General features: G+C 36.4%; 1 protein-coding gene across 3 annotated transcripts in view; it reads right to left on the reverse strand.

Moving 5' to 3' along the window:
- Positions 1 to 12,791: 12,791 nt before the first annotated feature.
- The window catches only part of FBXW7 (F-box and WD repeat domain containing 7), a 112,285-nt gene continuing 104,386 nt past the window's right edge, over positions 12,792 to 20,690 (reverse strand). For all 3 annotated transcript variants that reach the window (XM_083367422.1, XM_083367423.1, XM_083367424.1), the window contains 2 exons: positions 18,476 to 18,686; positions 12,792 to 14,609 (listed from right to left, as the gene is read on the reverse strand). In XM_083367422.1, coding sequence (XP_083223548.1) covers positions 14,341 to 14,609; positions 18,476 to 18,686 — 480 coding nt within the window. In that variant the 3' untranslated portion in view covers positions 12,792 to 14,340. The remainder of the gene's footprint in view (positions 14,610 to 18,475; positions 18,687 to 20,690) is intronic.

Consider the following 20,690-nt stretch of genomic DNA (forward strand, 5'->3'; position numbering starts at 1 on the left):
CATTTTTTCTTGAGGAGAAACTTCATTCAGAACATTATTACAACTCTAAAGACATATCCAGTAGTTGCTAGTTTCAAGAGGAACCGCCTTAACTTCTCACATGCATTACTTTTGTATTTGAATTTTTGTTACCAGATGCAAGTCCTTATATTTGTCATTAGTAAATATCCAGGCTACTCAGACCACTTTATTCATGTTTTTTTATTCTAAGATATTAACCAATTCCTTCACTTGAGGTCATCTGCAAAATTAATGTATTCTTTCTATATCTTCCTATGGATCATTGATAAATGTGTTGAGCAGCATGGGTCCCTTTGTAATTTATCCCCATTTTTTCTACATACTGCCAGACATTCTGTTTGACAATCAATTCTATTATCTTTCTAGCACAGACTTTAAATTAACTCATCCATAGTTTGCCAGATACTTCTTCCCTGTCTTTAGGAGATTTTGAAGATTACAATCTGCAGTCCACAGATCACTCCTGCTAGTTCTTTCAATACCTTGGTGCATAATTCATTTGGTTTGAGAGGCTTAGAATTATTTAAAGCAGCAAGATTGATTCTTACTATACATCTATCAATCCATAATTTATTTAAACATTTATATATGCATCCATATTAGATCAAACTCTGGGTGGTTCCCAAACATCAATTAAACCAATATAAATAATAAAATAACAATACAAAATTACATAAACATCAAAAACCTGACATCAAAGTTACTTCAGACATACATTCTCTCTCAAATCTTCTCACCCACCTCATTCTATTCTAGCACTTGGGAGGTAAAACAGATCTTCAGTGTTTTTTGGAGGGCTAGGAAGGCAGAAGTTTGCTGAACTTCAGAGGGCAGAGTGTTCTGTAGGGTAGAAATGTTTCAGGTAGGGGACTAGGAGCATGCTTGCCCTAGAATGATCTGGTAGGATGGGTAGATATCCTTATGGAAAGACAGGCCTCTAGGTAACCTACCCCTGTGCCATGTAGAGTGATAATCAGCACTTTGAATTGTACCCACAAGGAAGTTGACAGCAAGTTATAGCTTTCAGGTGATCTTCAAGGGGAGCCCCAGGTAGAACCCATTGCAGTAATCCAAATGGGTAATGACCAAGGCATAAATGACCATGAATAAAAGCTCCAGGTCCAGGAAATGGTGCAATTGGTGCAGCAGATGAATCTGTGCAATGTCTCTCCCTCCCCCCCCCCCCTGCTGGGCCCAGCCATGGCTGTCATCTGTTCCTTGAGCAGCTGGAGGATTTCCAAATTGTGCACCAACTCTAGGAGGATCTCCAAATAATGCTCCAACTCAGTCTGGGGGAGTGCCACCCCATCCATAGTCAAAGAGCAAATATCATGTAGGTCTGGGGAGAACTACTCCACCTTGCCAGGATTAAGCCAAAGCCAATTCCTCCCCATCCAGATCCTTACAGCCTCCAAGCACTTGGCCAGCATTGCCACAGGATCACCTGACCAGCTAAGGGTAGAAATATATAATTGGCATGCACGTTATCATTAGTATACTGGTAATACCCCACCCCATACTGATGGATGGCCTCCCCCAGCAATTTCATTTAGATATTAAAAGGAAAGGCAAAAGGCTTGAGTCCTGAGGCACTCCATATTTTAGCGGCTTTCTCCTTTCCCACCAACACTGACTGGACGTGGCCACAGAGGAATGAGAATCACCATAGAACAGTGAGTCTCACACCCAACCCCAAGCCAGTCCAGAAAGATACCATGGTTGATAGTATCAAACTTCACTGACAGGTCTAGGAGGACAAGAATGGTTCTACCACCTCCATGCTGAGACCTCCAAATTATCCACAGATTGAACCAGGCTCTGCCCCAGCCTGAACCCAGCCTGAAAAAGGTCCAGAAAATCTGCTTGATCCAGGGCCTTTTGTAGCTATGTGCCAGCTACCCTCTCAGCAACTTTCCCTAAAAAGGGAAGATTGGAAACGGGACAAAAGTTGTCTAATACTACTATGTCCAAGGATGACTTCTTTAGGAGAGCCATATCACTTGCATTCTATCCCTCTGTTCTCCTCATACTTCTTAGGAAGGACTCCTTTTATCTTCTGACAGGATAAAAACAAACACTAAGATGTTAACCACTTCCATTTCATCCCTATTCTCTGTGATTACTTTCCAATCTTCTTTTTCAAACCTGTCAGCAGATTCATCTCATTCCAAGCTTTAATCTTCACTTTACTGAAAAAATAAAAAACAAGTGTGAAATGAGAGCCAGTTTAGTGTAATTTGTAAGATACAAGACAGAACCCAGGAGACTGCAAATTCTAGGCGTCCTTTAGGCATGAAAGCCAGCTGGGTGACTTTGGGTGGTTGTTCTGGAGAAAGTAGAAGACAGGAACTTTATCTATTGATACTGCCCTGAGTTGTCCAAAAATAATTTAATAATATTTTTAATAATAATTCTGTTCTCTAAAGATACTAAAGTCTAGGATAACATATCAGTCATAAAACAATTCTTCACTGGGTAATTCTCATCATGAGACATGATAGTTTGATGTCAACAAATATGAGAATTCTCTACTCTGATCTGTTTGTCTACAGGAGTACACATTTTGAAACTAGATTTATGTTCTTTGTCCACACAAAAAAATAAAAAGTTACAATTTACCTCAAAAACCCCTTTCATTTTCCAACATTAAAGGCCTGCATATTGATTCTTTTCTGCAATGTTGGCTATTCACTCAGCAGGCTTAGTCCTTAATCTAGAAATGGATAATAAAGAACAGATACCGCTCTCAAAAGGTAGCACTGTATTGATTTCATTACTGATCAGCATACTGAAGAGAACAATTAAAAAAATCCCAATAAAGTTAGAAGGTGATATATCATTCAGCCTCTTCTAATTAAGAAAAAATAAGCTTGCTGAAAATACATTAGAAGTGAGGCATAATAATTGCCAATATTCACTAACTGATGTTATAAGAAGGGGTTAGATAAAAACAGAAGATATAACATTTTTGAAGAGTTAAAAGATATGTTTTCCAGTTACTGGATGCCATCTAAGTTGCCCTATCTTGAAGTTTAGCCAGTTTTCTATTGGCTTAGTTTCACTAGTCTCTATAGAATCTTTCAAATGAATCATTTGAGATTTTGAAAACCAACAGTTCTTGCAGACTTTTGTGATGTGTTGAAATTAGTTCTACATTCTTTCAGTGCTAGAGAAATTAGTTAAGGAGACTTAAATAATTTGTTTTTCATAGCTACTTGTATCCAGCATTTGGATGCATGTATCATATGACTGCAAAGAAGGAGGTGACCAGTATGCTTCTGTTTTGGCATTCTTTCATATTATATGTCAGTGTCTGAATGCTCTGTCAATATACTGAACTACTTTCTCAGTAGTTTATTGTTAGTAATCATATTTAAACATTTTATTTAATTATCAATTATTTAAAAACAGCTTCATTTACAGATCTTTTTCCTGAATTTGTAGTTACTGTATCTGATTTAGTAGAAATGATCCTATTAACTGTGTATAAACAGATCTGTCTCTGACCATGCATTCTATAGACCATGCATCCAATAATGTAATTTACTGAATTACAATACAGTAATTTATGTTGTTTATAAATAATTCACTAATATTCTTCCCATTATAAACTCTAAACCTAATACATCATTCCCTCCCGCCCACCTCCCGCTGGGAATGAATGCTTCTTGCCAAGGATACCCCAAACAAATATATTCTGCCAATGTGTTTGTATCTGGTGAATTCTCATATTTCAATCTTCACTGCATCATGCTATAGCACATGGATATAATTAGAAACAAATTATGTATGCCACCTTTTATTTTTTGGCATAGCAGTTTCAACAGGCCAATCTTTATGAAACATGATCTGAATGTTATTTCAGATATCAACTTTTCTACTTTTATAAGACTAGATTAGAATGTGTCTTCATGTCTAGCCCCCAAACTCCAGCTGCTCCTACTTTCATCATTGCACAATCTTCTACATTAGTGATAGTACAATATTTTTATATATAGGTAAAGGTAAAGGTTCCCCCGCACATGCGTGCTAGTCATTTCCGACTCTAGGGGCCGGTGCTCATCTGCGTTTCAAAGCCTAAGAGCCAGCGCTAGTCCGAGAACGACTCCGTGGTCATGTGGCTGGCATGACTAGACGCCAAAGGCGCACGGAACGCTGTTACCTTCCCACTGTAGTGGTCCCTATTTTTCTACTTGCATTTTTACATGCTTTCGAACTGCTAGGTTGGGAGAAGATGGGATGAGTAACAGGCGCTCACTCTGTTATGCGGCACTCAGGATTCGACCCGCCAAACAGCCGACCTTCTGATTGACAGGCTCAGCGTCCTAACCCACTGAGCCACCGCGTCCCTTTATTTTTATATATAATAGTACTTAAAATATCATCTTGATATTAGCTGTCCCACCAGTTTTGTTTCTGATTCAGATTCAATAAGTATTCTGTCTGTGCCTCATCCAAGTCCTTGGTGAATTTTTATTACTCGGTCTCCTTAATCCTAATCTTATATGTTAATCACTGCATATTATGGTAGTGTAGGAAAATAACTGCCAACCTAGCAGTTCGAAAGCACGTAAAAATGCAAGTAGAAAAATAGGGACCACTACGGTGGGAAGGTAACAGCGTTCCGTGCGCCTTTGGCGTCTAGTCATGCCAGCCACATGACCATGGAGACGTCCTCGGACAAGCGCTGGCTCTTCGGCTTTGAAACGGAGATGAGCACCAGCCCCTAGAGTCGGAAACGACTAGCACGCATGTGTGGGGGAACCTTTACCTTTAGGAAAATAAGAGAAATATTTTTCAACTTCCTTTTGCCATATTTTCTTTACCAAGTGTTTCCCCTTATTTTTCTCCTTTGCTGTCAATATGACCAGTGACCTACTTTTAGAAGTTATGGACTAGAAATACTATAAATTCATGAAATAGGAAAATCATGTGCAATTAACTTTTAGTAAATAGGAGTCACAAGCTTTCCTAGTCACATTAATATATAATAGTGGTGCCTATATTGAATTCTAATTAAAACCTTTCTTCTATGAATGTCAGAACTATTTGAGGTCTGTATTTTTTCCCCTAAATTTGAGTAATCCTCATTTAGTGATAAAGTTAGGAAGCATAGTGCAAAGGCTTAATTGTTATTGCTGCTCACACCAAAACTCATTAAATGAAGGTGTTTCACTGAGGCAGAAAATACATCTTGAATGGGTGGTTATAAATAAAGGGAGTTGGGTACTAAATAGAGAACAGAATATAATAAGACAGAAAAGACAAAAGAAATTCCCTCCGTGCATCATTGGCTATATTGTATTATTGCGCAAGTTCTGCAAATCAATCAGACACTTAAATTAGTTTTATTTTGCGCTTTTAGGAAAAGAAGAAATAATAAACCTCCATGTAAAAAAGGAATATATTTTGATATACAACCAGATTAATATATGTAGTAACTTGAGGTAGATCTGTAGAGTTTGAATGTTGGGGGTACAAAGAGAAAAGACTCAAGGAATATGCTATGCTTACTGGATTCCTGATTCTGCATCAAATGCCATTTTAATCAACCCTCCAATTACTAAACATAAATATGTCTTTATATAATGAAGCAGAAACAGCAAGCTAGATTTGCTACCACACCTGTTTCTACCACAAGAATAAATTAGCATTTACTGTTTTTCTATTTATTCATACAAAATTGGCCTTAGAGATCATAGTAATGAGAAACAGACCAAAAATGCTAAGTAAATCCTTTGAAAGTTTTGCCTTTGTAAACAGCCATAATGCAAACATTAAAAAAAGTATTTGACCCAAATATACGGAAAGTTAAATTGTAAAGCATTTAATTATGGGGGAAGGAATATAAAAAGTTCTTAAAATGGAATTAAAAGTGTCACAAAGATAAAAGTTAAAATAAGATTTGCCTCTTTATTTTTCTTGTGTATAATTTGATCTATTGTCAGGTTGTGTGTTCTAAGTGTTAATATCTTTTGAATTCCATTATACTATTTTAGTATAATAAAAACGGATTCTTGGTTTTCAAATGTTCCTTAAAGTCTCCTGTGAATTGCAAATGCATTGACAGTATAGTTAAGAAATATCATAAAATGAAGCCCCATAAACTGCCACAGTGTATTAGACATTCATAAACTCAGCGTGCACCAGATTATATTGGACAGGTTTTTAAACATTATTTCTAAGTCACACTGACAACTTGTTCTATTCCCCAGCTGTGCTGGATGTCAGTAATCCTGGAAATTGTGGAAACTGTTTTAGTTATATTTGTTAATTGCAAAGATGACTTGTAATTAACAACTTGGACAGTGTCTAATTCTTTCAAACTTGAGCAACTGGCACTGGATAGTATACTTAAACCTTTGATCTGCTTGCTATAGTTTGGATTAGGAAACCATAGAGAACTGATGTTTTACCATGTCTTAGAATCGATTAAGAACCACAGCTTTTCAACTTGTCCTTTCCTCTGTAACATCATCTTTCTTCAACTTTTCTTCTAAGCAATACTTATATTTTAAGTTTTACCTTATAAAATAAACCTGGGTTATATATCCTAAACTCCAGTCAATGCATAGCAGGGCAGTGAGAAAAGGACATAGTGATTTTGAACCTATCATTGCTACTTAGCTTCTGGTCCAATTGAAAATGTTGGTTCTGAAGCTCTGAATAGATAGGATATAAAGAGGGTATTTAACTTGAATAGGCCCTATTTCTTGCTTAATTGATAAAATAACAGTCTCAGAGGCTTTTCTTCTAGACCAGGGGTGTCAAACTGCTGGCCCACGGGCCGGATGCCTCATACAAAAGCTGCGCCCACCCCATTGCCGGCAATGGCAAAAATGCTCCGATATGTTGCATGACGTCATGTGACTTCACGAGTTTGACATGTCTGTTCTAGGCACTATCACTTAAAAAAATCCAATGTTTGAAAAGGAAATTAATTTTCCTTGCAAAGTACTTTTATTTTTGCAATATCCTTACCATATGTCTTGCCTGGTATCTTCACTACCAATATCTAGAAGGGGAAAAAAAGCTTTCAATCCTTGGCAGACATGACACATTTAACGATTATTTGCATTTTAAGTTGCATTTAAAATAATAGTCATTTTAAGTTTCATAATTGTCTCCTACCCCAGCCCACTTGCTTTTGCTTTCATACTGGCAAACAGTTACAAGACATTTGCCAACTAAACATTACCTGAATTAGTAAACAAACAAGCAAAAAGCAAGCTTTGTATAATATCAGTGTGAAAGATTGCCTTATTTATGCGTCTTCTCTATTGTACACTTTTTAAAACTCTTCCATTTAAGTTATATTAACCTAGTTCAGCTGCCAGATCAGAACAGATACTGGAAAAACCTAAATTGGAAGTGCTATTTTTTATGCCTAGATCAAGTGTATCATAACTCCTTATTTTAACTATTGGAAGGCAATTAATTTTACCAAACTTCCCAAGTGTTATGAATTCTATGTACAACTAATGGTATTCATATATAAACATTGTTATCTAGCAATCCAATTGTATGTTCAGAATTAAATAATAACCAATATCATCAAGGATGCTTTGAAACTATGTTGTTGTTAGCTGCGAAGTCGTGTCTGACCCATCGCGACCCTATGGACAACATTCCTCCAGGCCTTCCTGTCCTCTACCATCTTCTGGAGTCCATTTAAGCTCACGCCTACTGCTTCAGTGACTCCATCCAGCCACCTCATTCTCTGTCGTCCCCTTCTTCTATTGCCCTCGATCTTTCCCAGCATTAGGCTCTTCTCCAGTGAGTCCTTCCTTCTCATTAGGTGGCCAAAGTACTTGAGTTTTAGCTTCAGGATCTGGCCTTCTAAAGAGCAGTCAGGATTGATCTCCTCTAGGACTGACCGGTTTGATCGCCTTGTGGTCCAAGGGACTCGCAGGAGTCTTCTCCAGCACCACAGTTCAAAGGCCTCAATTCTTTGGCGCTCAGCCTTTCTTATGGTCCAACTTTCACTGCCATACATTGCAACTGGGAAGACCATAGCCTTGACTATACGCACTTTTGTTGACAGGGTGATGTCTCTGCTTTTTAGTGTGCTGTCTAGATTTGAAACTATAGCACCAGCAATTTTTCTACCTGTGTTACTTAGGATGTCCAATAGTTGTTAAAATTAAATGGATAGAAAAGAAAAAAAAACACACATGCTTCAAGTTAGCAAGAATCTGTGCTTACAAAAAGGAAAAATTAATGATCTAGGTCACGGGGCCCCAACCACTGGGTTGTGGACCCGCACCGGTCTGTGGCATGACAGAAACTGGGCTGTGCAAATAACTGAAGCTCCATCTGCACGATGCAAGCAGCATGTGAAACCACCCTCCCTCTGGTCCACTGAAAAACCTCTCTCCACGAAACCAGTCCCTGGTACCCGAAAGGTTGGGGGCCACTAATCTAGGTGATAACTGGCAGGACTTAATCTTTAGAAACCATTTCGTATAAACCAGAGGTTTCATTGACAAGTATTACCATGAAGAAACTCAAGACTCTCTGTTAGGATACAAACTATAGTAATTATTAGTTAATTGATTAATAATTTGATTTTATTTGACTTATATATTGCCTTTCACTCAAGAGAATACATTGATGCACAGAGGGCTCTTCCTATTTTTCCCTACAGCCACTGAGCTGAGAAGGAAATGATCAACTCAGTCATTCAGTGAGCTTCCATAGCTGAAGGTGGAATCTTCCTACTTTTTTTCCCTTTTCTTTCCTTTTTCTTTCTTTTATCTATTCATCTACCTACTTACCTACCTACCTACCATCCTATCAGTAATTCACTAGAAGCTAAAGTTCAATGGTAGTCATAAATATTCACTTCACTGGTTCCACCTTTACATTCTTGCCACCCAGAGTCATTATGAACGACATTATGAGCATATAGATTCAATAAATTATTAAGGTTGGTCACAGTCAGCCAGATAGATTTGTCATTCCTAAGGACCTGGGATAGTAGATTTTTAATAATTTTAAAGGTATCATTGCAGAATATAAGCTGTTCCAAAGAAATTTGGTGGTAATTATGAAAATGAAAGATTCCTGTATATTGCATGCAACTGGCCTAAGGAAAGATTTTTATATGTTCGATCTCATTTTAAATAGCAAAATTGACTTTTGTCAAAGCAAAATAATCTCATAAACCATTAACTATATCACACAGTTCACAGTCCATTAAACAGTGGTTTTAAATTAGCAACATATACTTCAAAAAACAGTGTAAAAAATACATGCAAAGGTAAGAATCATGAAGCCACAAAGCTTAAAATTATATTAAGCCATTGAAATATTTCAATGACCTAATATAAATATAAAATCTGAGCTTCATCACACTACTGAAATGAATATCAGACTGATAACAACTAACTGTTTATAGACATATCCAAGAGTTACTGCTTTAGCTTAGCTGTTATACATTCTCCAAACTGTCAGTTTATTCCATGTATATATTCTGTGCTTGCTGAAATATCAAACCAACAAGTGACATGTCAGGTTAAATGCAGACATCCACATTCAAGAATTTTAAAAGGCACATTGTATTTTTGGCCAAAACAGAAGTTTGTTGGGAATAAAACAACAGCAACTTTGAGATGTGAAGATAGCACTGAAATACAATTTTACCTCCACACTTAGCCAGAAAGGCAGTACAATGAATAAAAGACTTTTGAAATTTTAAGATTTTCCCAAATTAAATCCACCTTAGAACTTTTAGTGTAGCAGTTTCCAGCAGATAGCTTGTATATATATTTATTCATCTAAACCAGGGGTCTTCAAACTTGGCCCTTTTATGACTTGTGGACTTCAACTCCCAGAATTCCTCAGCTAGTGTGCCTAGCTGAGGAATTCTGGGAGTTGAAGTCCACAAGTCATAAAAGGGCCAAGCTTGAAGACCCCTGATCTAAACAATGAAATTGATTAGTATTTGTAATTTTTGGGAACCTGATACTGCTGTAGTATATTGGTATCAGTGCCTGCTAGGAAACAGAATTTATTTGCAATAGTGGCAAATATCTGTAGTTTGGGTGTAGGATGAGGGTGAAGGTTAATTCCCCGAGCTTGTGGGTTTGTTTCCGAACGTTTTGTTACTAGGCTAGGTAACATCTTCAGCGGCGTTTAGGGGATGTTGGTGTCAGTGCTCTTCTATTTATAAGGACTTCAGTTGTGGGTGTGTCAAGTGAGGGTCATGTGATGAGCCATCACCAGCCTCTCACCAATGACTCATGCCTGACCCACTGATAATTCACACCCTCCAACAACCCTGACCTGTAGTAACCTCCCCATCACAAGTCTCTCTGACTCATCACAAGACCCTCACTTGACACAGGGACACCTGAAGCCCTTATAAATAGAAGAGCACTGACACAGACATCCCCTAAACGCCGCTGAAGATGTTACCTAGCCTGGTAACAAAACGTTCGGAAACCAACCCACAAGCTTGGAGAACAACCTTCACCCACACAGTATTTTTCTAAAGTATTATCAAACATTTTATGCTTTTTCAGATTCAAATTCAGTTAAGATTTAACTATTTATTGGGAATTTGGAAAGCCTAAAATTATAGTTGGGCAACTACTATAAGAAAGCTTACATAAAGTATCTAATTGCATTAGGCTAGTGAAAATGCTGTATAAATTGATATTATCAGGAAGGTAGGAGTCATAGTGAAATGACTGTATTAACATGCATTTTCCTGTCCTTAAGATTCATTCAATTCCTGCATCTAGCCTAGGTCTGTCCCTTAAATAATTCTGCAAGAACTTGTATGTGTGTTTATACATAAAACCTGTTGTTAGCATTAGTCACTTACATTTATTTGGATTTTTGTTTCTACCCTTGTTTATTCAGTTTCAAATTTCTTTTCAATGACAAAACCGGAAGACTGCTAATAGAACAAAAGAAAATACTATTCTTTATACCTTTATGCTCAAATGACAAATCAGACTGTGGTGAAATAATTTTCCCTAGTGAGGTCTATAGACATTATTTCTAATTATTTGAGTCCACTTATACTATTTGTATGCATGTACATAGATATCACAATATCGAGTAATTGCCTTATTTATTCCAACTAATTTACTTGTGAGTGTATGCATGTAGGAAGTGTTGAAAGAATTTTAAGTATTATATTGTAGTTTTTAATTAACAATTGTTAATTTAATGCAACATTCCAACTATTTGCCACAAGTCTGTAGACATTTTCCCCGCATCTCCATGAATTTGCTTCTTGTGATAAGATTCTATTATACTTCCTAGATATTGTATGATGATTTTCCCGAGTGAAAAAAATAATGGCAAGCTTATGGAACTCTTTATTCTTCATATTTCTATGTACTTTGTACTCTTTACCTTGTCCTTATTTTTCATTAAACTGCATATTATTGATACAAGTTTCTGAATTACAGATTTTAGTATTTCCTTATTATAATTTTCTAATAATTAGTAACTAGAAAAAATATATGATGTTCATTCTCATGGTAAAGGTCAGCCCACCTTAAGTATTTAAAAAAAGGAATACTGAAGGATGTCACCCATTATGAGATGTGGAGGATAGGAATCTGCCAACAGACCTTCTTCTTGGTGGTTCCCCCTAGATTCCAAATATTTTGCCTCCTATGGTGAGGAATGTCCCATTATTTCCTAGGTGACTACTAAATTTGTAGGACATTTTACCCTATTTGGTGATAGGAGAGTTTTTAGTTTGACAGAGATTCTGTGGAGTGTATTTTGCTGTTCATTTGTTATAAACAGCCTTGAGTCTTAAGCAATAAGCAATATATCAACTTATTATATGTAATAAACAAAAAACATTAATAGGATTATTCTCCATGAACTGTAACTTCCTTTTGGTAGCTGTTATTAAAACGTATGATGCAAAGCTGTTGTTTTCATCGATCTTGAATCGTCCAGAATGCAGCTTTAGTTAGTGATCCCATGTTTTATTCTACTTATCAAGGGAAAAAGCATTCTATGTACCAATTTTCTAATCATGTGAAATTTCTTGTCCCTTTCCTTGCTGCCCCTTTTCTAATCCAAAAAGCCCCCAAGTTCCAAGTATCATAGTGGAGCAATGCCATCTATTGATTATTTTGCCTTTTTGCAATTTCCTCTTTAATAGCTCAGTATTTTAAAATAACTATTCTAGATCTGGTTAAATGTGTAATGAAAACTGTTTTATTTCCATTTCTACTTACCTCCAAAATATTTGTTCTTTGCACAGAAGCTGCACACTGTTTTGTTTTCATTGACCTACCAGTTTTGCTTCTAATATTTCTTTCTTATTCATTACCAATTACATTATCAATTATGAAATTAGCCTTTTTTGTACCAACACACATCACTTTGCAATGACTAATACTGAACCAAATTTGCGCTCTGTCAATATCCTACTTTTCCAGTTTACAGACATATTTTTGTTCTAATTGCCTAAAAGCAGAGTCCTTATTGTTCAGTCCATGTGTAGTTCTTGCAGGAATATATTCAATACCTTATTTACTTTTACTTACTGTAGGCTACTTATATTTATAAAACCAAACTGTTGCTACAATTCCTGCAAAACATGGAATCAAAAATGTTTTTCAATAGATTCTAACAACCAGGGAAATTAGGATTTTGCTGGAAATCTGAAGTCAATTCAAAATTTGTATGTTTATCCTATCACACAAGTAGATAAATGCTTTCGTAAAGCTACATTCAATCCATATTTGGGAATATTGCATTATTAAATCATTAGTAGAAAGACTTTTTAACATGAAAAAACACATTTTATTGCACTTAATTTATAAGAAAATAAAATTTCTAAGTGAATCAAATCATAGACACAATCCCTTTAAAGGTTTTTCCTCCATCCTGTCAGGTTGTTACATATCTAAAATTAACAAACTGAAATCTGATTTCTTTAAAAGAAACAGACTATAAATAAACCAAAAAAGGAGGGGAAAAAAAGATCAGCTAGGATACAGTGTTAAACCACTTTCACAGTTCAACTTGAGTTGTGGCTCTTGGAGAATGAGGCAAATCAATTTGACAATTGCATTCTTTTTTTATATGACAACTTTAACAGAAAAACTGAAGCATTTTTGCTTTGTCAGTTACTCACCCAACTGTAACAGCTATTCTCAAATTTTGTAAAACACTACAACCGACTAGCAATTTTGTTTTCACTTTTGAATATTTTTTAAATATATTGTCAGTTTCGTGTCTGTTTATTCCATTCACCACAGCCCTCACAAACAAACTTCCCCACAGAACAGGCTGCAAGAGCTTTGTTCTAAGGAATGTATTTTAATTTTTGCCCAGAAAAAAAAGAAAAAGAAAAAAGAAAAAAAGAAAATAAGCGTTGCACACACTCTCTTTACTTGCAAGCAAACTTCACTCTACATTGTCTGAAACTTTTCCATTCACAGCCTCTTAGAGGCACAGTTGGCTCAAGTTTCAGTGGCAAAAAAGTCTCTTCTCTGTAACCAAACTAGAGCAAATTTGGAATTCAGTCTGGGACTAAAACGTCACAGCAGAAAAAAATAAAAATATTTTTTTTTCCTTTCATTTAGCAGCATAAATAAGTTTGGCCACTGGGAATACAGTACAGGGCTGGGACAACAATCCCATAATTGAAGACCTACTTCTAGCACCAGCATCATATATTAAATCCATCTGAGAAATCTTCAAATCCAGGACAATTTGCCACCTCAGAGTAACTTATGCATTGAAGAACGTAGATGGAGGCAATAGTAAAAGAGATCAATGAAGACTAATACTGTGATTGACATTGGCAATGGTTGGCAAAAAAAAAGCTGTAAAACTGTACAAAACAATTCACAGTAAGTTTAGCTTTTCCATACACAAAGGACTCTGCTTTCCCAGATGCGGTTTTGTTTGAAAGACAATAACTGATAATAGAGATATGAATCTCCTTTCTAGAATAAGGTAGAGTAAAAGAACAGGATTAACAAGAATTGTAACAACTTCTACATCTCAACAAAGCTCAGTGAGCATTGAGAGGAAAACAGAAAAGAAATAATTGCACCTGGCTTGATACAGAAAGTCACATTTTGCAAAGCTGGCCCTTTCCAAGGTGAAGTCTTTGATGTAAAGAGAAAAGCAAATGCCTCTTTTGTCAGTTACAGTTTTCAATTTTGTGTCTTCTCTTTTGTAGCCTGTAGGTCTTTAGGATCTGTTGCCCCAAGCCAACATCCTGCACCACCAAGGACAAGGGTTTTTTTTTTCCTTTTTGTAGAGGGGGGGGAGAAAGGACAAGAACATCATTTGCATTTCTGGACAAAATAATTTTTTCAAGCTTCACTTTATATCCACATCGAAGTCCAATACCAGCAGCTTGGTTTCCTCAGTCCCATTCCGGCTTCCAACTGCACACACTAGCTTTGTGTTGGAGGCTCTGATCCGCCATACAACACCTCCACTTCCTCCACTTTCCAATGTAACTAGATTTCGGATAAATTCACCCGTTTTTAAGTCCCACAATTTTACAGTCCCATCATCTGAGCTGGTAATTACAAAGTTCTTGTTGAACTGTAAACAGGTCACAGCACTTTGATGCTTGTTGGGACCTAAAGCAAATAATAATTCAAAATTAAATTAGCAAAAAAAGTAACATCGGGGTCTACTAAACTAGCCCTGCAAACATTATACTGTATTTCTCTATAAAGGTAAAGATTTCCCTTGTCCCGTCATATCTGACTCCCCAGGGTGTGTGTGTGTTCTAATGTTTATTTCTTAGCTGAGGGAGGGAGAGATTAAATGAGCTAAAACCCTAAATACAACAGGTGGAGGTGGATTCTTACTCCTAGTCTGCTAATGACCTCCAGCGTGGAATGCCATCAGAGAATTTATTAAATTATAATTTATGTGGTACTAATTTTATAGTATTTGCACTGGTTTTACATTTAACTGTTTTCTTTTTTTATTTTGGTTAAAATAAGGACATTTGGAGATTTTTGTTTCAAAAAAGGCAAAATTTATTTATTGCTGATACATTTATCTTTAGATTTTTCTCTGTATTAGGATACTGGGATTATTTTAGACTGGTGAAATGACGATCTGTCAATAGAGGGGATATATGAATGTATATTTGAAGATAAGATGTTATTTGGAATAGTGTGCACTAGAATTTATCTTTTGTAAAGGGGTAATGGTTCCTTTTTGTAAAGTTAAGCTTGTTTTTTTATTTTGTTTATATTATGATGTTGGGATAATTTCATGACTTTTAAATTGATTTTGTTATAATTAAGAGGTGAGTTGCGGAATGTTCAGTTTTATATACATTAATTAATGTTAAAATGTTAGAGCTTTAAATGGATATTTTTCTGGTAGCTGAATTGAAGATGTTACTTATCTGATTTGCTATTAAGAAATGGGTAATGGGATGAAGAGTTTTTATATTTGTTAGCTAAGAGAAGGTAAGGAGATTAGAGAATTGTTTACATTTGCCACAAAGCAGAAGTTGTTTTCTTAGGGGAGGGAAAATTTTTCATTATACATTTATTTTTCCTGCAATTCTCTCTCCCCACCCCCAGCTTCTACTATCTTTTAATTCTTTTATTCAAAGCTTTAATAAATGTCAGGACCCACCCCAATCCACGTCTTAGGAAAACAAAAGCTCTTGGAGTCAATTCTAGTCCAAAAGAAATTTTTACTAGGACGTTTGGTTGTGGAAATACAAGACAGGACCTGGTATTGTTTTACAGGTTGAAACTTCATAGAGTTCCTGGTTCAACCCCCCTTCCCTCAACCCCATTTGGTCAGCCCCCCATCATTTACTTTGTGTCATCCCTTTCGTGGGAAAAAGGGAACTTTGGATCTTTACGGTTATTGCCTTCTTCCTTTACAGATTCAAATGCAGGCACAGGCCAGATGCCTTCTTACCTAACCCTCCCCTTGTTCCCCCAGTTCAAAAGGTTTCCCTTGGTCTTTGAAATAACCTAAGGCAGGCTGAATCCACATCCGCTCTTCCTTCTTCGGGAGATGGCAGAATCCGGGGGGGGCGGGGAATAATGTTTTAAACATACATTTATGAATGTGATATAAATGGATTCTGACAATAAAATTATTTGGAAAAAATATTGTATAGGTTTTGTTTTGGTCTTATTCTATAAGAAACTCACACCAGACTGAATATAATTAATTGTATTTAATTGTTGCTGAAGCATTAAAATTGTGCTAAGCCACCAAAGGTACTTTCCTTGGAAATTTTATTCTATTATTTAAAAATTCAGTTCCTGCAGATTTTATGAGGGGGGGGGGAGTATAAAAATTCAAAAAATTGAAATATGTTGTCTCATATTATTTTTCTCACAAAATGCTTTAGTATAGATATCAGTTGTTTTAGTTGAGAGGCCAGCAATTTTTCTGTTTTTTCCTGTTCCCAAAATCTGCTTAAAATTCTTTAATGAATGTTCAGTTTCAGAGGCATACAAATAGCCAAGGGTCAGGTTGGCAGACCTAAAACTACTATATACAGTTGCAAGAAAAAGTATGTGAACCCTTTGGGATTACATGGAGTTTTGCATGAATTGGCCATAAAATGCGCTCTAAACATAATGTAAGTCACAACAATAGAAAAACACAGTCTGCTTAAAATAATACTACACAAACATTAGCTGTTGTCATGTTTTAATTGAACATAAGATGGAAACATTCACAGTGCAGGGTGGAAAAAGTATGTGAACTTTTGGACTTAATAACTGGTTGACCCTCCTTTGGCAGCAATAACCTCAACCAAACGTTTCCTGTAGTTGCAGATCAGACCTGCACAACGATCTGGAGTAATTTTGGACCACTCCTCTTCACAAAACTCTTTCAGTGTAGCAATATTCTTGGGATGTCTGGTGTGAATCGCTCTCTTAAGGTCATGCCACATCATTTCAATCGGGTTGAGGTCAGGACTCTGACTGGGCCACTCCAGAAGGCGTATTCTGTTCTGTTGAAGCCATTGTTTTGTTGAATTACTTGTATGCTTTGGGTCATTGTCCTGTTGCATCACCCATCCTCTGCGGAGCTTCAGTTGGCGGACAGATGGTCGTACGTTTTCCTGCAAAATGTCCTGATAAACTCTGGAATTCATTTTCCCATCAATGACAACAATCCGTCCAGGCCCTGAGGCAGCAAAGCAGCCCCAAACCATGATGCTCCCTCCGCCATGTTTTACAGTGGGGATGAGGTTTTGATGTTGGTGTGCTGTGCCTTTTTTTCTCCACACATAGTGTTGTGTGTTTTTCCCAAACAACTCAATTTTGGTTTCATCTGTCCACAGTATATTTTGCCAGTAGTGCTGTGGAACATCCAGGTGCTCTTTTGCAAACTTCAAACGTGCTGCAATATTTTTTTTGGACAGCAATGGCTTCCTCCGTGGTGTTCTCCCATGTATTCCATTCTTGTTTAATGTTTTCCTTATTGTAGATGTGTCAACAAAAAAATGTTAGCATGTGCCAGAGATTTCTGTAGGTCTTTAGCTGACACTCTAGGATTCTTCTTTACCTCATTAAGCATTATGCACTGTGCTCTTGCAGTCATTTTTACAGGACGACCACGCCTAGGGAGAGTAGCAACAGTGCTAAACTTTCTCCATTTGTAGACAGTCTGTCTTACCGTGGGCACATGAACATCAAGGCTTTTGGAGATACTTTTGTAACCCTTTCCAGCTTCATGCAAGTCAACAATTCTTGATCGTAGGTCTTCTTAGAGCTCTTTTCTGAGAGGCATGGTTCACATCAGACAGCGCTTCTTGAGACCAGTAAACCCAAAAGAGGTGTGTGTTTTTAAAGGGCAGGACCAGTTGTCAGCAACACATCCAATATCATCACACTGATTGGAGTCAAGGTTGGCTCACTCCTGGCTCCAATTAGCTCTTGGAGAAGTCATTAGGCTAGGGGTTCACATACTTTTTCCACCCTGCACTGTGAATGTTTCCATCTTATGTTCAATTAAAACATGACAACAACTAATGTTTGCGTAGTATTATTTTAAGCAGACTGTGTTTTTCTATTGTTGTGACTTACATGACGTTTAGAGCACATTTTATGGCCAATTCATGCAAAACTCCACGTAATCCCAAAGGGTTCACATACTTTTTCTTGCAACTGTAGTTCTGTGGTAGGAATTCTTATATAAATATTCATTTATATAAATATTCATAGTTTGTTTAACCTTGCTTTCCAAATTATGCAATAAGATTTTTCCTTCCATGAAGCATATACCCTTATAAAAGCTTTGAAAGCATTCAACAAAATCCTTGGATTGTTTTGACTATTTGAAGAAAAATATCTCAAACCTCAAAATCCATCTTGATGATTTAATAATGAAGCATTAAAATACCACCTTAAGCAATCTGAACATTTCTAAACCATTTCATATGTACATGTATATAGATTACTATCGAAACACTTTACGACAGTTACATGAGGCTGTGAAATTTTACCTTGTAATGTCTGTAAACACTGTCCTGTTTTGATATCCCAGATTTTGACGGTAGAATCTGCATTCCCAGACACAAGAATGTTGTCTTTGAGTTCCATTCCACTTGTTAATGACTGGTGACCTGTTAATGTGTGAATGCAATTTCCTGTTTCCACATCCCAAACTCGGATTGAAGTGTCAAGAGATCCACTCACCACATGGATACCATCAAACTATGAGAAAAGAAGTTTACATATATCAACATATTTATATTTTCCCCAAATTATGATTATTCTTAGTTGCTTAATTCAATTCAGTTTTATCTTTTCAGAATATAAGTTGATACAAATCTGTGAATAGTCTGATATTACCAAGTTCAATACATATTAAGAGAACGTGTGCCATCACAAAGTTACCCAAATTATAATTATTATTATTTTTTTGCTAAGGATAAACACTTTGCTTCAGGAAGCTACTTCCTACTCATTTGGAACAAGAAGTCAATTTTGTGACATGGAGTAACTTTCATCTTAAAAATAGTTCAGAGCATATGTGCCTTCATTATTTATAGGAGGAGTTGAAACCTGGAACAATTTTATCATGGTGAAAATTATACCCATATATTTAAGTTTAATATGATTTGAACAGGATGCAAGATTTATTTTCTAATATCTACTAACAGGCTGAAAACCATTTCTGCTCACCTATAAATTCTGTTTGAAAGGCATACTACAATATAGGCCACATTAATGCATATTTTCTTTCATTCCTGTCATATTTATATTTCAAAAAGCATTCAAATTGGAAACATTTGTCCTTTTTATAAAAGAAAGCTAGCAGATATGGGTTATTAGTGATAAAACACTATATTCTCAACTACAGTTAACTAAAAATGACAATGATTAGTTGAATTAAAGGTCAACACAATTTAAAATTCTCTATTATAAGGTTAGAATTTGAACATAAATATTTTTGAAGACATTCTGGCTACATGTTTTACAGTTATAACAAATATTCTATATTCCTAATGGACAAATGGATTGAATGGCCTTTTTCTAAAAAATATACCTTTTTCACTAAATTGCTAAGTCATATTGCAATAGAGAAATTTTAACAAGGTGTACTTTTATTTAGAAAATTCCCTCTTTCTGTCAGAGAAAACATCCTTAGATACACACTACGTCAGCCTTTTAGTAGTCTGACTAAAATCATCAAGAAAATTTAGTCATGACTAGTGTATCCCAGTAATTTGCAAGGATTTAGTTTAAACCTGACAGTCTGGATCCAACCCACTCAATCAATAAAAATATAAAACGTTAAATTTTACTATGACATATATAGCCTTTGAAGAATGTCTAATAATTTGAAGATTGCTTAATAATTTTAAGATTGTTCCTTTAATATTAAAAAGTACATTTGCAAATAAACAGATTTAAATACATACTATAAAACCAAATTAAGATGTCTTTTATTCTATAGCCAAAGTATCTTACACATTTATAAAGCTTGTTTTTTAAAAATTCAAATGTTTCACTATTGCATAATACAGTTTATTCCTTTCCTCTCTATATCTCTATCAACTATGGGTAACTTTTGAAAAAGTTTTCTATTAGTTAATGAGAAGAATTATAACCCGTTATTTTTAGTCTCCACTGCAAAAAGAGATGGGCGACACACATACTAAAATTAACCATTTCAACAGTATGATAAGAGAACTGGTAGTTGGAAAATGGAAACTGTGCATTGCATGTAGACAATGAATGCCTAACCCTGTCATGTATGAATTAATGTGCACGTCTGCGTGAATGTGTATCACAGAATGCCAGGTGGCTTGTCCCTTTTGGAATTGTCCTAGTACTAGAATATTTCACGTTTTATTATTCTACTGGCCTCTTTTCTCTTTTCTTATTCTGATAAAGCCATTTGTGGTCTTCCGGTGGCTCCGCGGCGCCGGAGACAGCCTTCCCGGGCTGCCCGCAGCTCAGCTGTGTGATTTTTCGCCCGAAACAGCGCCGATCAGCTGTTCGGGCGAATTTGAAGCCCCCTCCTCGGGAGAAGAGGAGGGGGTGAGCCCCCAGGTGGGGGTTGAGTTCTCCGGGGCCGCCTGAGCTTGGAGCTTGGGCGGCTGAAGGATTGAACTCCCCCGTAGCCTGGGCTGCTCCCAGCTGGCTAGCGTCTCTGCTCCGGACTTTATGGAGCAGAGCCAGGCGTCTGCGACCATCCCTGCTTGAAGGAGA

The sequence above is a fragment of the Vipera ursinii genome (assembly GCF_947247035.1).
Source record: "Vipera ursinii genome assembly, chromosome: 7".
In the NCBI taxonomy this organism is placed as follows: Eukaryota; Metazoa; Chordata; class Lepidosauria; order Squamata; family Viperidae; genus Vipera; species Vipera ursinii.